General features: G+C 43.9%; 1 protein-coding gene across 1 annotated transcript in view; it reads right to left on the bottom strand.

Moving 5' to 3' along the window:
• Positions 1–8383: 8383 nt before the first annotated feature.
• Positions 8384–17538, bottom strand: part of hip1 (huntingtin interacting protein 1) — a 44203-nt gene continuing 35048 nt past the window's right edge. The window contains exons 18-31 of the mRNA XM_015951752.3: positions 15977–16171; positions 15738–15885; positions 15570–15656; positions 15373–15480; positions 11513–11649; positions 11314–11424; positions 11164–11222; positions 10138–10231; positions 9902–10002; positions 9713–9818; positions 9500–9623; positions 9312–9373; positions 9122–9239; positions 8384–9047 (exon numbers count right to left, since the gene is read on the bottom strand). Coding sequence (XP_015807238.1) covers positions 9037–9047; positions 9122–9239; positions 9312–9373; positions 9500–9623; positions 9713–9818; positions 9902–10002; positions 10138–10231; positions 11164–11222; positions 11314–11424; positions 11513–11649; positions 15373–15480; positions 15570–15656; positions 15738–15885; positions 15977–16171 — 1461 coding nt within the window. The 3' untranslated portion in view covers positions 8384–9036. The remainder of the gene's footprint in view (positions 9048–9121; positions 9240–9311; positions 9374–9499; positions 9624–9712; positions 9819–9901; positions 10003–10137; positions 10232–11163; positions 11223–11313; positions 11425–11512; positions 11650–15372; positions 15481–15569; positions 15657–15737; positions 15886–15976; positions 16172–17538) is intronic.

The following is a 17538-nucleotide window of genomic DNA, read 5'->3' as shown; positions in this document are numbered from 1 at the left end:
GATCTCTCCTTCATAGTGGAAAATGGGTTTACTACAGCTGGCTGTATCTAATGAACACGTGCATGAAATAAAACTGACCAGTTCCGTGCGATGTCCAGTGAGAATTTGTGCTGTGATACAAAAGTCAGTTTCATTTGAGCTGAGACAAACAGGATCCTGGTTCAGAGAAGTCAAATTAGTCATTCTGTTTGTCACAAAGACTGTTTCCTGCTAACATTTCTGTAGAAGTTGGCCTGTGTGTGTGTGTTTGTGTGTGTGTGTGTGTGTGTGTGTTTGTTTGTGTGTGTGTGCGTGCGTGTGTGGCTGGCAAGCCCTCTCCAGTTACAAACACATCCAAACGGGTGACTTTCCTGCAACTTGCAGCTCATAAAGCCGGAGCAAATCCAGCACAACCAAAGAACCCACCTGTCAACAAAGAATTGACCAAATTAAAGATGAATTTTAGGTTTGGGCAAAGTGTTGCTACACAAGAGGGTGTGTGTGTGTGTGTTTAGCTGTGGATTGCCTTTACATTATTGTTTTGTAAACAGATCATAATATATGCATATATTCTATTTACCCTTTTCATCACAAGGATTACGTTTATGTCTGTAAATAGTGTTTGTGTATTGTATTTATCTGCAGTCTATATGGATGAATATGATTTAGGTCGTGTCACGCTTTCCCTCCGGTACCCTGCATCGGCTGTACAATACTACTTTTATACTGAAAATGTTCCGGTTTAATGTTTTTTAAAAGAAGATGCTGATGTTGACTACATCATTGGATCTTCGTCTAATAAAATGCACCATAATATCTCCATGGGATGTTGTGTTTAATATTTTTTGTAATAGGAGCTCCGTTGTTTAAGGTCATATTCAGCTTATTGACTTCATTATTTGGGCTGTTTCTATTTGACTTTAGCATGATTAGTTTAAATGTTTTTTCTCAGTAAATGTAGTGTTTCTCTATATGGTTTAATAGTTTGTAGTTCCTTCGCTTGTGCTGGTGTTCCTATATTACAGTAATGACGAGAGAAATGACTCATCTAGAGGAGGATGTTTGAGTCGATTTGCTCCACTATATCAGACAACACGGTACAAAACATACTGTGACTAGTGATCTGGTATGGGTTTTTATCGTCCCCATGGTAACAGGTGCATCATCTGTTACTAATTTGAGACTGGAAAAAACAGCAGCAGTATCTCTGCTAGTGTTGTTACCAAAAATATCATGGGGATGAAATGTGATCGTTTCTGTCAGAGTCTGAAATAAAAAAGAAAGATGAGGCTGCATGTATCACACCTGTTAGCATACAAGCTCTGTGTCATGCCAACTTGTTTCCCTTCTCATCTTGCTTTTCTTTGCTCGTTCCTGTCCTCCACCATCCAGCTGGTAAACCTGCCTCTCCTCTCTTATCTAACTGCAGAGATGTTTCCAACGAGCCTCCTGGGCCGATTTCTCTCTCTTTCTGTCTGACTGGGCTAAAGCATTTCCAAATCTCACTGCAGCAGATGGTGCTGTGTTTGGATTGAGCCTTGTATCCTAGCAACCTCGTTTCCTTTTACTCCTCTTTCCTAAACGGGAGCAGTGGAGGAGCTGGTGCTGTGCTCTGTCTGGATCTGCCCCCTCCTCTGCCTTTGTGATTGACCCGACGGCCTCTCGGTGTTGATGTCTGTTTTCATGTCTGTCCTTCTTTGATGCTAAAAGTAGGGCAGCGGCTGACTGTCTGGATTACTGAACATGTGTAATGATTACATCTGACGCAGGGCCACTACCAATGTTACCACCTTTTCCCCTCGGACTAAATGTAATTTGTAACCTAGATTTTGCAGATGTTCTCCCGTGTTGTGATGAGAGCTGAAACAACAACACTGAACAAAAATATCCCATCTGGGTCATGGCGGGTTGGAGACATTTTTCCATTGATGGCTACTAAAGTAAATGAGTGTTCTTTAAAGACCAAGTTCACTTACAAACCTTTTTTTTTTACTTTTAAGTTGTTTAAATATGATCGGTCACTCTTAGTTTAAAGTGACAGTGTGTATTTTTCCTGGCGATAGGGGGCAGTAGATACCTAAATTGTTGCAAGCAAGCAGTATATTTGTGTTGGAGTAAGACCTTACCAAGGGATGCCCATTAGGGTCAAAAAGCCCTGGGGAGTGCAAACTTTAGCAAAATAACGAGCACATCAGACTCCCTTTCATCACTGGCAACAAGTGAAGAGAAATGTGTAAAACAACAACATTTAAGATTGACAAAAATTTTGTAACTGTTTGTTACAAATCAGTAAATGCTTCTTGTCCTCATGGGCTCCTGTAGGAGGAAACATGGCATCTAACATAGCATCGTCCAGAGACTTAGACAAGCTCCCATGAATTTTAGACCTGATTTTTATGGTTTTGTGTTAACCCTTTAGGCACCATAGTTATTTTCAGTAAAATATAAATTTTTTATATCACTATTTAAAGAGCTTGTAGCTTAAATCTGGTTAGAGATAGAGGAATATTGTAAATTAGAAAAATCTTCAGTATGAGCCAAATTTTGTGATAGGAACAAATTCACTCACATAATTTGCATATTATGACATCATCAGGTTGCAGCCATATTGGATTGCATCACATTTGCAGATTTTTGTTGTTGTTTTTGTTTTTGTCTTATTTTCTTAGTGTTGTTATTGTTTATGATACATATTTACAAATTCCTATGTAGACATATATAACTATGTATGTATATAATATTTATTACTTTATTGGTATTTTGTTATGTTTACTGCATATCAATCAAGAACACTGTTTTTGGTTATGGTTAGTGTCATGTCAGTGTCATGAACACATTTCACTCATCCCTTCTTTGGTTTATTTTGTTTAAAATTGTTTATATATATATATATATATATATATATATATATATATATATATATATATATATATACATATATATATATATATATATATATATATACACATACATACATACAGACAGACAGACAGACAGACAGACAGACAGACAGACAGACAGACAGACAGATAGATAGATAGATAGATAGATAGATAGATAGATAGATAGATAGATAGATAGATAGATAGATAGATAGATAGATAGATAGATAGATAGATAGATAGATAGATAGATAGGGCTGAATTGATCAGCTGCTGAGTTTTCACCGGCCCGATCACCGCCACCACATCCCCCCTGGCACGGTGGATCAAAGGATCAGACCCGGTACTGGGCATCATTTCATTCATTTTTAACAACATTTTGATGGATATTTCCAGAAATTAATGGTAAAAACTACACATTGTCTCTTTAACATGCGGGCTGAATGTGAAAAGAGTCTTCTACCCATATTTCCTGCATTAGCCACTGATAGAAGAATAGATAGCCATTCAATATACATCACACAGAAAATCAGCATTTTTGGCTTGCGACGGGGAAGACCATTGTTGGTTTAGTGTCAAGGAGAGAGAAGAGCACGTCTCGGCGAGCAGAAGCTAAGTGCAAGAGTTGCATTGCTGTTAGCCAAACAGAGGCCAGATGTCCAAAAAAGTAAGACTCCAAATCCAGCTGTGTCCTGTTCCCCTCTCCAATGGCTAATATCAACTTCCTGAAACAGGAGCAAGAGTTCCCCCCAGAGATAAACTCTCAAGGCATTCATTTATACTGCATACCACTGCAAATGTGTTGAAAAACTTGGTCTTACAAAGTTCTGTGCTGTCATGTGAGTGTGACACATCTAGACACACATTTACATGTGAAAATGTTTTAAATAGTCTCAGATGATCTCTATTTCTCTAAACTAGAGCTATTCAGAGAGCTATCCACAGCAGGTAAGATGTTAATTCTTCATAACCTCTCCGCCTTTTCCAACTGGATAAAGATGAAAGTTTGGCTTTTCGAGAAGAAAACTCTGCTTTAACTAAACCAACAAAGGTCTACGTTGTTCTTGAACATGTAAAAGGTGTTTACGTCCATTTTAAAAAGTGGAATTTTACAGAAAAGCAACAAAGACAAAAAATGTATAGCGCTTGAGGCACAGGAATTCTAATTAATTATCACAAACACTCCAGCTTCACCTTCTTGTGCCAACAACAACATTTACAAAAAGAATGAAAGGAAAAAGTGACATTAATTAATAATAAAACCAATTTATTTGTTGTGGCTGCATCTTCCTCTCAGAAACACAACAGATTATCAGCGTGGCCATACAGACGCATCTAAATGGCCCCCAGAGCGGCCATCCATCACTCAGACACACACAGAAGACACACAGCAGAGATAACAGCTTCTGGATATGTTATGAAACCACCCGCCCTGATTAATCGCTTTAATTTTGTTTCCAGCTGAAAAACAAAAACAAGGTTTTATCGTTTTCCTCCAAGGCTGCTGACTGGTAGCAGTAAAGCACAACCAGACATTGCTTCAACCCTTTACTGAACAACATCTTTTACTCCTGCCAAACAGAAAGCCTTTGTTGGAATATTGGTAATCAATAGGAAGTATCTTTTTTTGTTGTTTAATGGTATCTTTGGCCTCTGGGAGCAGCAAAGTGCTCTTTTTGTTTACTTAGCCCGCAGGTCTCTGCAGAGATGGAAAGACTTTATTCTTGTTCATGTCGTGACCTCATATCTGTGTCAGGCGGGAGTACAATGAGCGAGGCCGGCACAAAACCCCACTCAAAGGTCTTCAGCGATGCTGGTCCGAGTGATTACACTAATGGCTGAAAGAGCTGCCTGTTTTTTCAGATGTAGCTGTTACTTCACAACCAGGTTCTTCATCTTTATGCCGATCTTCTAAACCACCCACATGTCTAGAAACAGCTCCTGAATCATCTCAGACTCTTTAATCTTTCCTATTACTCAGCTAGTGTGGCTGCTCTAGGTTGTAGGTCTTTGTTAAAGCGTCTTCATTGCAATGTACCTCAGGGTTCGGTTTTGGGGCCCTTGTTGTTTCTGTTTTACATGCTCCCTTCAGTGCATTTCATTGATGTTTTATATCACTGCTACGCAGATGACATTTGGTTATTCATCTCAATCAAGCCTAATGAGGCTATGGGTCATCGAGCCTCATATGTCAAGTCTTCCATTGGGAATCTTGGGGTAAACTTTGACCATGGCCCAAACTGCTTCTCTGGGTCTTTTTATGGCTCTCAGTGGGATTTAGTGGGACCCCCAGTTGCATTTGAAGCATATGCTTTAGGATTACAAATTTTATTGAGTTTTTCCACTGCTCAGCACAGCTTGCATTGACTCAACTCTGCTCTACATGGTTTGGGTGTTTTTCCCCATTACAACTGAGAAACGGCTCTAGTGTCTGGGCTTGTATTAGTGGGGTGGTGACCAGACACAAAAACCCAACACAATGCAACATTGGCGGACTTCATAGCGAACTTTCTTCTCAGTCCGCAGCTTTTGTCAAACACTGACAAATCTGGAAAAGGCTGCAGGCAGCAAGGTGGAAAACAATTGGAACCACCAGTAGCATCATTTCAGGGCCGTCTGGTTGTGCCTCCAGACTTCTGACAAAATCATCAAAGTTCTCACTTCACACGCTCTTCTTCCTGCTCCATCGACCCCTCACCCACTCCAAAGTATATGACTAGATCTTGTGTTTGCATGATCCTACATATCTCTGAAGTCATGTGATCAAGGCCTACTGGCATAAGGCTGAAAACTAAAGGTTAAAGATCAATACCAGTTACAGTATGTGGAATTGAAAGGTGCTGCATAAGTAAAGTTATTCTCATTCTTGTGATCCTTTTTACCTGAATCCTTACCAAGCTTGTTCTGGTGCTGCTCAGGAGGCAAACAGAAACCAAACTAAGCATCCTTGCATGATCCATAACTCCCACCATACTGCGCTGCTAGCCTGCTACTATCAAATGATTACATAAACATGGTTTATGGGTCTGAAATGCTGCGGCCAGAAAAAAAAAACTTATGTAAGATAAGATTATTTATTTTGGATTTCAGGCCTGCTCTGGTGTTACAGTTCCAGATCTGGAGCTGTTCAAAATCCTGGTATGAATAAAATGGTGCAATAGAACCAAATGACACGGTAAAAATGTTTTATTACTATGTAATCCTAATTTGATTAGAAAGTTGTATGGTAAATGTTTTATTGCATTAGGTTTATTAATGAGGAACATTGTTAAAATACCTGAAAGGAGCTGCATGTTTGGTTCCAGTAAGACTGCTGGGGTGAGAGTTGTTTGTCCCTGTTGGATCATCAGGCAAGCCCACACTCTGCTGCCAGGAGACCTGCTGTAAGGCCATCCTGCTCTGGACTGCAGAGGCTATAAATAGTTCAGCATTATGAATGAGATGCCACAGCTCTGGAAGCACTCTGCAGACACGGCTCCGACTCACTGCAGGAGCCGGCTGCAAAACACTTCAACCAGCAGAGCTGCTTCAAAAATATTGGATTATATTTAAATAGCATTCCTATAAGAATTTCCTGTAAATTATCTCACCATGCTGGCCAAAGGTGGAGCAGGAGAATGTATAAAATAGTGTCTGTCACTTGTTCAATTATTTCACTGTCCAGCTATTGAATCAAAACATGACAAAATCAGACATGAAATGTGAATACTTGCACCAAAGGAATCGCTAAATGTAGGAAAGCCCTCTTTGACATAAACCATGTTAATTTTGGTACTTTTGTTTATAAACACATCTGTGTCGAGCCTATTCCTGAGTAGCAAAAAAAAAAAAAAACATATCATAATATTGCCTCCACCGTGCCTAACAGATGTTCTAACCCACGTTCATCACATCTACAGCTTTATGTCCAATCATCTCTTTAACAATTGAAAACACATCAGATTGAAATGTAAGCTTTTACATTTGGGCAAATCTTCATTTTAACAGCTGCAGTTTCACCTCAACATTGCTGTATGTTTTACGTGTGTTTTCTCAAGGATCAGACGACCCAACTCAGCCCAGATTAGGGATTTGTGTAATCTCAGCCCTGGTTTTAGCATTTATTTACTCATCTTTGCATCAGTGGCAGTGGGGGGTGGGGTGGCATTTAAATGGTAAAATGGTAAATGGCCTGTATTTGATATAGCGCCTTCTAGTGTCCTGGAACCCCCCAAGGCGCTTTACAAAACACAATCAGTTATCCACCCATTCACACACTGGTGGGGATGAGCTACGATGTAGCCACAGCTGCCCTGGGGCGTACTGACAGAGACGAGGCTGCCGAGCACTGGCGATACCGGTCCCTCCGACCACCACCAGCAGGCAACGTGGGTTAAGTGCCTTGCCCAGGGACTCGAACCTGCAACCTTCTGATTACGGGGCGAGCACTTAAATCCTGTGCCAATGTCACCTCCCCAATTTAGGTGATTGACAGATGCTCACCTGAGAGGGACCATCAGGTCAATCAGAACTGTTCTGTCATCTGTTTACGCATTCTGGAAAATTCCAGCCTCACTCGGGTCATTTAAGAAACCTCTCGCTGCAGAAACCCACAGAAACTCTCCACGTCCGTATCAATTAGTTGATGTATTTATTTCAAAAACTGGAAAAATAAAAACAAACCCACCAACATTGTTTTAGTATAATATCATACAAAGACATAGTTCAATGCTGCTATGCGAGTATCTGTTTCTGACTAGTGTGAGGCAGTTTGAAAGGCTGGCTGAGCTGGTACGACTACAGACACGAACCCAAAAGAAACAAAAGGTTAATTCAAGAGTTTTTGGACAAAAACACACAAACAAATCACTCACGGTGTGTGCACTTCATCATTCCAGACACCTGAAAATTCTTCACTTTTGTTTATAATACAGGAAGAGACAGAACGGTTAGATCAACTGCAGACGATGCTTGCTTTAACCCGGCTGGAGCAGCAGGAACATGGTGACAGAGAAAAAAAAACATTTCAGAGTTCATGTTCTTTAGGTCCCCCCAGAACAGTCCGTCGTCCTCCAAGTGCTTTAAATGTCATGGTCAGTGGAAGAAATACCGGTGAATGCTCAGCAGCATGTATCAAAAAGCTGTTTATGTTAAGTCACTTCATCCTAAACTGCTTAATAATTACATTTTCAGGGAAGAAAAGATGTGTGGCTTTCAGGTGCGTCATGATTTTTACTCCAAGCAAACAGAGACGCTCTGGGATCAAAATGAAGCAGTTCTTTCCAAGAGAACGTGGCTCATCCTCTTGCTCTGTCGCCATCAGTCTGCTGGAATCCAATGATTTTGTGAAAATCTGGGAAAATGTCAGATCTTCCAGTTTGTGCACAGAGGAAGTGCCTTTAACTCCAAATATATTTAAATTTTCAAAAACGGAAATATTCATCCAACTAAAGGCGAGCTGTTGCCTCCTTAAAAACCAAAATAAATCATCTGAAGGGTCTTATGCAATTTGATTTGTAGAAGAGTCAAAGAAACTTTTTAAAAAATCTAATAACTGAGGGTTTCCTTTTGCGACCCTGCTACATAAATTATTCACTAAAAATGAGACATTTAAGCTGATTAGTGTTCTGAGTCATCCTTCCCATGACGCACCACCTCTGTGGATGTAGCTGAGGAACGTTGGCAGCCTAAAAGCTCATTTTAAGAGTTATGATTTGATAAAGTAAAAATAAAAACCAGGGGAGGTGGAGGGCGCTGCTTGGATTAACAGTCATGGTCATCGCAATGATGAGGACATGAGAAGGCAGGAAGTCCAAAAAAGCAGCCTGTGGAGCGGCGTGGACTTCAGAAGGTCACAGTGAGAAAAAAATAAAATAAAACCAGGAGGAGCAGGAGCACCGAAGAGGCACGGCTTTGTCTCTGCTGTGACTCATCACACACCAGGAGAAGGAAACTCCATCAGAAGCATCCTTACATCCTCTTTGCCTCCGACCCCGCCTGCCGCTCAGCCATGGGCGAGGGGGTGTTTAGGTGGAAATTGTGCAGACAGGGGTAGAGTGACGGGATCAGAGAAGAAGCACAGTTTCATTTGGCTTCACGGAGAAAACGGATGAAATCAAAACTTTAAGGGAGACAGAAGAGCATGTCTATAAATAAAAGAGAAGATGCCGGAGGAGCAGCATCCGGGACGGCATCCTCATCCTGTACCTGAAGAGGAAGAGGAGGGTAAAACTTTAATATGTATAAATATCTTTAAAGATCCTTCGCTGTGAGGTCCGTACCATCCTCTTCCTCGCCCCAGCCCTCCGATGCGCCAGCCAGCTCGTAGTGCTTCTTCCTCAGCTCACCCAGACGCTCACGCTCCTTCTGCAAACGGGTCTCTAGCTCCAGAACCAGAACCTGAAGAGGAAAAACAAGCTTTCAAGACTCTGCATTAATGACGCTTTGGCTCACATTCGTCCTGCTGTCCACCTGTGCGTCCATCTCTTGTCGTTTGATCTGTGTGAGAGTCATGCTGGAGAAGTCCATCGTTTCTGCAAACACAAAAGAAAAGGCTTGAATTCATTACCAGATATGTAAATGCTTCTTGAAAAAAAGCTAAAAACAACAAATAAGAGGTGAAGACGCAGCTGCTGCTTAGCCTCAGTCACCTCCCTCACCTGTTTCTTCGATCTGGGACTTCCCAGACTTGGTGGAGGCCACGACCGCCGCGGTGGCCTGGGTAACGCCACGGGACGCCTGCTGCAGGCGGCGCAGGTTGGTGCTGTCTTTGTCTGCTTTCACCTGGAAGGAAGACAGCAGTGACGAACACACCTCCACTAAAACACCACAGTAATAACAATAGAACAATAAAGGCGATCGTCTTTGTTGACCTTGGAAGCAGCCACTAGCTGCGCCGTGCTGGCAGCGATTTCATGTGAGCACACCATCAGCTCCTCAAACTTCCCTTTGCCCTGCACGACCAGGTCAGCTGCATCGCTGCAGCAACACGGAGCAAACTCGTTTACATGTTGCTGGATAAAACGGTGTTTTTATATTACTATACTTGCTTTTGTACTTACACCATGACCGTGGCGCCCCATCCTACTGCTTTGGAGGCAGAGATCAGGCCCTCAGTCCAGCGGGAGTTCTTGGCATAAAATTCCTTCATGGATGCTGCTCCCTGGTGGACATACAGTCAAACATGAGCCACCTAACGTCTACGGGACCATCACGTAAAGCAGGAGTTCTTTTACACAACAGAAACTCAGTCCTGACAAACATATTGCAGTGATGTATGAGAATCAGGAGCGCTCACCCTCCCACTCTCCACTATGTCCCTCTGCAGATCTTTAGAGGACAGAACCAGCTCCTTGATGGCCTGCATTAGCTCTGTGCATGAAGCCAGGATCCTGCAGGGGGCGACAGAGTTTAGATGCTGAAACTACATCCAATGAAGGCTTTCTCTAGTTTAACACACACTGACAGCAAAAAGAGAGTTTAAAACAGAGAAACAGAGCAGACACATCACTAACTACTGTTATCCTCCACAGCGGTGACTCATCGCACACGGTGCACGTTTCAGTTCACAAAGAATGAACGGCATCATATTAACTTATGAGGGGAGAGGAGTGAAAACGGACTTCCACAGGCGCCGCCACTTCACAAACACTCATAAGACCCATTTAGTGAGTAAAAGTTCTTCTAGTTAGAGAAATAATTAAGCTAAAAAATACTTCATCAGTAGAAATGCTTCAGAATTAACTTCTCAGTTAGTTATGTAGCCGTTGTGCGGCTTTAACAAGAGAACTAGAAAGAAAAATGGTTCATATAATGAGCATCTGTAAAATGCAGCTAGAAAGTAGCTAGAGTGTCCACCCGGAGACTAGGAGATCGGGGTTCAAATCCCGGTCAGGTCAAACCAAAGACTTTTAAAATGGGACCCAACGCCTCCCTGCTTGACACTCAGCTTTAAAGGGACCGGATTAAACCACCAAATAGTTCCCGAACGCAGCCACCGCTACCCACGGGGATGGGTCCACCAGTGTGTGATGATGACTATAGGACTTTAACTTCAAACAAACACCTCGACTAAATAAAGGTTTTCATAAATAACTCGGGTTTTAGCCTGATTTGATGCTTTATTCAAACGGAAGGCTGTACGGATGTAGCTGAGAGTGATCACAGTAACAAAAGACTTGAAAAGTTTGACTTCTTTTCTTCTTTGTCCAACTTTTATCTGCAGCCTATAATCAGATCTGCGTTCAATCCGTTTCTGGAACTATGATCCACAAAAACACAAATTCTCTGCAGCTCCTCAATCTGGCTCCAATCTGTGTTTTACCTCTCGTTGACCTCCATCTTGATTCCTGTATCAACCGCTCGAGACTTGTTCAGCATTTCCTGTTCGGACACAAGGGAGAGGGGTGAGATGGAGTCGGGTACAGCTCTATGTGACGACCACTGTTAAACACACACAGATGCAGTTTTTCACCTCTATCCTGGCTGCCGCCGACTCCACGGCGGCGGAAGTGGCGGCCATTTCCTGCTCCACCAGATCTCCCAGCTCCCCCTGCTGCAGTTCCAAACCTCGGGGGCGAAGTTTCTGGAACAAACGCAGGAATAACGTCAAATATTAAAGCAGAAATCCAGCTTGTGGGGAGTGGAAGCACTAGTGAGTGTGAGGTGTGAACCTCTGCGGTGGCCAGGATGGCCGCCAGAGACGTCTTCAGCTTGCTGCTGTCCGCTGCAGACAGAGTGTCCTGCTGCTTCATCTGTCCCAGCAGGGACAGGGCTTCTGTCCCACACTGCTTCATGCTTTCTGACAGGGCTGGAAAAGAGAAACACGGAGGACGGATGCATCGGAATAGCATTAATGCATCATGTTCTGCACTGAGATGACAGAAAATACCACCTTAAATCTGCAGAAGTAATGGAACCAACAACAGCTCACTGATGGGTGTGAGAGGTGAACCACCTGTGCAGATTAAAGCTGCAGACACAACTAAAGCCCCTCCCTCTCCTGTATTTGTTTCTGGTGCCTGAACCGTGGCTGGCGGCCAGGGAGCTGTTATATTTGATTTAAATTCATGTTTTTTTCCCCTAAAAGAAAATCTTACAGAACAATGAAAATTAGGTTTGAATTGTATGAAGTTAAAATCAAATCAAATCAAATCACTTTTATTGTCACGTCACATGTGCAGGTACACTGGTACAGTACATGCGAGTGAAATTCTTGTGTGTGAGCTTCACAGCAACAGAGCTGTGCAAAAATACAGTAATGTAAAAAATAGGAAAATATAAAAATGTCTAAGTAATAATATGTATAAGTTGTAATGTATATACATTACTAAATGTTTATGCAAGTCTATTATTATTATTTTTTTAATATATTGTTCTACGTGTGTGCGTGTGTGTATAGTGTGTATATACGTGTTTTACAAATGAATAAAGTAAACAATAAAATAAGAGATATAAAATATACAGAGGCTGGTATGTGCAAAACAGTGGCATTAATGTACAGTATGGAGTGTGTAATGTTGGAGTTCAGTAGTGAGGGTGAGGTGTCTGCAAAGTGTTCAGCAGTCTGATGGCCTGATGGAAAAAGCTGTCTCTCAGTCTGCTGGTTCTGGACCGGATGCTGCAGAACCTCCTTCCTGATGGAAGTAGTCTGAACAGTTTATGGCTGGGGTGACTTGAGTCCTTGATGATCCTCCCCGCTTTCCTCAGGCACCGCTTCCTGTAGATGTCTTGGAGGGAGGGAAGCTCACCTCCAATAATCCTTTCTGCACACCGCACTACTCTCTGGAGAGCTTTGCGGTTGTAAGCGGTGCTGTTGCCATACCAGGTGGAGCTGCATCCAGTGAGGATGCTCTCAATGGCACAGCGATAGAAGGTCCTGAGGATGCGGCGGCTCATGCCAAATCTTTTCAGTCTCCTGAGAAAGAAGAGGTGCTGCTGTGCCTTCTTCACTGTATTTTCCGTGTGCACTGACCACGTAAGATCCTCTGCCAGATGAACTCCAAGGAAACGGAAGCTGCTCACCCTCTCCACAGCGTCGCCGTTGATGGTGATGGGGGTGTGTATTCCTCTGCTCCTCCGGAAGTCCATTATCAACTCCTTTGTCTTTGTGACGTTGAGGGTGAGACTGTTGTCCTGACACCAGTGGGTCAGGGCGCTGATCTCCTCCCTGTAGGCCGACTCATCGTCGTTGGTGATGAGACCTACCACTGTGGTGTCGTCCGCATACTTCACAATGATGGAGTTTCTCGTGGCCGTGCAGTCGTAGGTGTAGAGTGAGTACAGGAGAGGGCTCAGCACACACCCCTGTGGAGCACCAGTGTTCAGTGTGACGGGGGATGAGGTGGTGCTGCCCAGTCTGACCACCTGGCGTCTGTCAGACAGAAAGTTCAGGATCCAGCTGCAGAGGGAGATGCTCAGTACTAGATCCTGCAGTTTCCTGTCCAGCTTCGATGGAACGATGGTGTTGAATGCTGAGCTGTAATCGACAAACAGCATTCTCACATACGTGTCTCTCTTCTCCAGGTGTGACAGGGCAGCATGAAGTGTCAGGGCTATGGCATCATCAGTGGACCTGTTGTGGCGGTATGCAAACTGTAGAGGGTCCAGTGAATCGGGCAGTGCAGAGCAGATGAAGTCCCTGACCAACTTCTCGAAGCATTTGCTCACGATGGGGGTCAGGGTTACAGGTCGCCAGTCATTCAATGTGGAGATGGTGGAGGATTTGGGTACAGGGACAATGGTGGCCATTTTGAAGCAGGCTGGGACTACAGACAGAGAGAGGGAAAGGTTGAAGATGTGTGTAAACACTCCAGCCAGCTGACCCGCGCATGACCTGAGGACGCGGCCGGGAATCCCGTCCGCACCAGCAGCTTTGCGTGCGTTCACCCTCCTGAAGCACCTCCGCACATCCTCTTCAGACACAGTGTGCGCACTGACGTCATCCACGGTGCGCTCACTGTCCGGTCTCATGGTGTTCGCTGTGTCGAATCTGGCATAGAATGCGTTTAGATCCTCACACAGAGAGGCCGTGGTCTGCGGTGTGCTGGTTCTCCCTTATATTATAATACTGTATATGTATGTATGTATGTATGTATGTATGTATGCATATATTTTTCTTGTTTTGAAATAAAATTGAAAAGTATTTTTGCTGCAATTAAAGAAGCTTGAGTTCACAATATTAATCCATCCATCCATGTTCGTCTGCTTGTCTGGAGTTGGGTCGTGGGGGCAGCAGCCTAAGCAGGAAGGCCCAGACTGCCCTCTCCCCAGCCACTTGGGCAGCTCCCCCAGGGGAATCCCAAGGTGTTCCCTGGCCAGCGGAGAGATATAGTCCCTCCATCGTGTCCTGGGTCTTCTATTAGGTCTCCTCCTGGCTGGATGTTAACGGACAATCTCACCAGGGAGACGTCCAGGAAGCATCCTAATCAAATGCCACCTCAACTGGCTCCTCTTGATGTGGAGGAGCAGCAGGTCTACACAGAGCCCCTCCTGGATGACTGAGCTTCTCATCCTACTGTATATCTAAGGGAGAGTCCAGCCACCCTGCGGAGAGAACTAATTTGTGCCATTTGTATTTGCATTCTCATTCTTTCGTTCACTACCCAAAGCTCGTGACCATAGGTGAGGATTGGAACGTAAATCGCCGGGTAAATCGAGAGCTTCGCCTTCCAGCTCAGCTCTCTCTTCACCACGACAGACCGGTACAACGCCCGCGTCACTGCAGATGCAGCACCAATCCACCTATCGATCTCACGCTCCAGCTTTCCCTCACTGGTAAACAAGACCCCGAGATACTTAAACTCCTCCACTTGTGTCAGCGCCTCATCCCTGACCCGGAGAAGGCATTCTACCCTTTTCTGACTCAATATTACACACAATATTTATGTCCATGTTTGTCTGACTCTGTGCGTCAATAAAAATGTTTCAACAAAAATAAATGCCATGGGACAAATTTTCTTGAGCAAATAAAAGGCGATTAATCAAGATGAATTAATTACAAAGCCTCCAATTAATTAAATAAATTTTTTATCAAGCCTCACCTTTAATTACATTAGAAACCAAGGGTTCTGGATGTATTGACGGGTACTTAAAAGGATAAAACTCACAAAGACAGAATCAAAATTAAAACTAATCAGACAATTAAAAACAAAAGATACAGAATCATCTAAATGCATATTCCTGAAGGAATCCAAGGTTCCATCTTTAATCCCGCAGAGGGGTTCCTTCAATCCTTCACAATAAAAGCCTCAAAAATCCTTTGAATACTTACAATATATCAGTAGCTTTTATTCTTCTCTGGTAAAACTCCAACTACCATCTAAAACCGTTTTGTGTGTGTCATCAATAATGCCAGTCTTCACTGTTGTGTAGTAGTGTTTACACTTAAATGCGGGTTTCCTTAATGCTTAAAGTTACCAAAACTATTTCTGACGTTTAGAGATTGTGGACTATTTTTTATTGCAGAGCTGATTTAACCACAGAAACCAGAGTAGCATGGTTACAGGACACCCAGTGACCTCTCCAGACTCACCATCAGCCTGCTCCACCGGCACCATGTGGGAGGTGGCGCTGCCCTGAATGATGATGTCGCCCACCAGGTGGCCACACTGGGTCACCGCTCGGACCAGCTCAGACACAGCTGTGCAGAACACAAGAACATAAACACAAACCTTCATACACTTGTCTATAAATGCAGCTTTCCGTCCATTCAGAGGTGGTCTGACTCACATGTGCCGTCAGATAAAAACACCTCTCTGGCACCTTGCAATCGCTCCACGCTGTCTAAAGAGGCGTGGCACCTGGAGGCAAGGTAATCTGCAAAAATGACAATGGCAGAAAGATCACACAGGGCGATGACAGGCGTTCCTGCAGAGAGTTTAAATATCTGCGTCTGACCTGCAGAGCTGGTGCAGCTGATGTGAGCCGGGTCGTCTATCTGAGCCAGCGAGTCCTGGATGATGCTCTCGGCCTCCTCCACAGCTGCCAGCAGACTGGACCAGCGAGCCGCCACCAGCTGGCTCTCCAGAGCCTGCTCCCTGCTCTCCTGTACTCACACACACATGCATAATTGTCACCTTACCACACACTCGTTAGACTTAAAGCAAAATGAAAGCAAAAGCAAAACTTTTCTCCACCTTCTCGTTGAGCTGATTCTGCAGGCTTTCAGCCGTCTTCACTCCACTCGCCCTCTCTGTCGCCAGAGAGGTTTGGACTCGTTGAAGCTCCTCCCCCTGATGCGTTAGCTCCGCCTCCACCTTGGACAGAGTTTGCACTAGCTCGGCCTTCTCGGACTCCAGGGTGGCGAGCTGGGAGCTGAGAACTTCACTTGACTGCAACGAGGAGCAGAGAGAGACACGGGATGAAAGATGTGGTGTGGTACGATGGCAGAGCTCTGACCTCAACATAAAACAGACGTTTATCTTTAGCTGCCATCATTGTTTTGGTCTGAGATTGTGGAACAACACAAGAATCTCCAAAGGGACTTTGAGGTTGCAACACAACAATCACCCCAACAGAGGACACGCCTACCAGACCTCTTTTAAATAAAAAACAAATCACTTAAAGACTTACAGTCTGAGAGCCAGCAGGTCCGACAGGAAAGGAGAAATGAAGAAAAAGTTAAACGTTGTGTCTTTTTAACAGGTTTTAGTGAGGCTGGGGCATTAGAGAAGAGCACAGCAGTGATAAGATGTGAGATGAGGAAGATGAGAGGAGAGGCCGATAAATGACAGGAGTGCAAGTGGGACACCAGCAGTGGGAAACGCAGGAGGTGGTGTGTACTGGAAACATATAGAGAGGCACAAACTCAACAGCAGACAGTAGGGATGGTGACTGCTGAGCACAGGAGTTAAGTGCTCGCCCCGTAATCGGAAGGTTGCTGGTTCGAGTCCCGCTCAGTCTGTTGCTGTCGTTGTGTCCTTGGGCAAGACACTTAACCCACGTTGCCTGCTGGTGGTGGTCAGAGGGACTGGTGGCGCCTGTGCTCGGTAGCCTCGCCTCTGTCAGTGCGCCCCAGGGCAGCTGTGGCTACATTGTAGCTCATCCCCATCAGTGTGTGAATGTGTGTGTGAATGGGTGAATGACTGATTGTGTTGTAAAGCGCCTTGGGGGGTTCTAGGACTCTAGAAGGCGCTATATCAAATACAGGCCATTTACCATTTTGTCGTGTTATACTTTACAGAAACACAAAATAAAAGGTTACAAAAAGTAATTTCCCTTCACACAGCTGCTCCAATCATCACTCACGATCACGGAGCCGTGACTCAAACAGACAGAAAGGATTAGGACCATTTAAACAGCTAAATATAAAGAGCGTCCTATGAGAGGGTATCCAGAATACCACGAAGCTCGATTATAAAAGCAGGAAGGCCGAGTGTGTGAACGAGATCAGGAGAGGTTCAAACATCTCCGGCGGGTCGTTACGTTTACACTTCATTAGGATCATCCAGGTCTGTTAATCCAGTAAAAATAAACGTGTATGGTTAATCTTACTGTGCTCTCATGCCATTTTTCACTAAATGACAGAAAAGATGATTTCTGTTGGACTCTTTTTACAGGGTATCTGCAGATTTAAGGGAGCCAAATTTAAGACTTTTTAAGACCTTTTTTAAGGCCACTTTGACCAAATTTAAGCTATTTTAAAAATTTAATTTAAGCGATAATTTCCAGTTATTGCCTGGAACCGGTGCTAACCACG

The sequence above is a fragment of the Nothobranchius furzeri genome, chromosome 13 (assembly GCF_043380555.1).
Source record: "Nothobranchius furzeri strain GRZ-AD chromosome 13, NfurGRZ-RIMD1, whole genome shotgun sequence".
In the NCBI taxonomy this organism is placed as follows: domain Eukaryota; kingdom Metazoa; phylum Chordata; class Actinopteri; order Cyprinodontiformes; family Nothobranchiidae; genus Nothobranchius; species Nothobranchius furzeri.
This window is presented reverse-complemented; position numbering and strand designations above follow the sequence as displayed.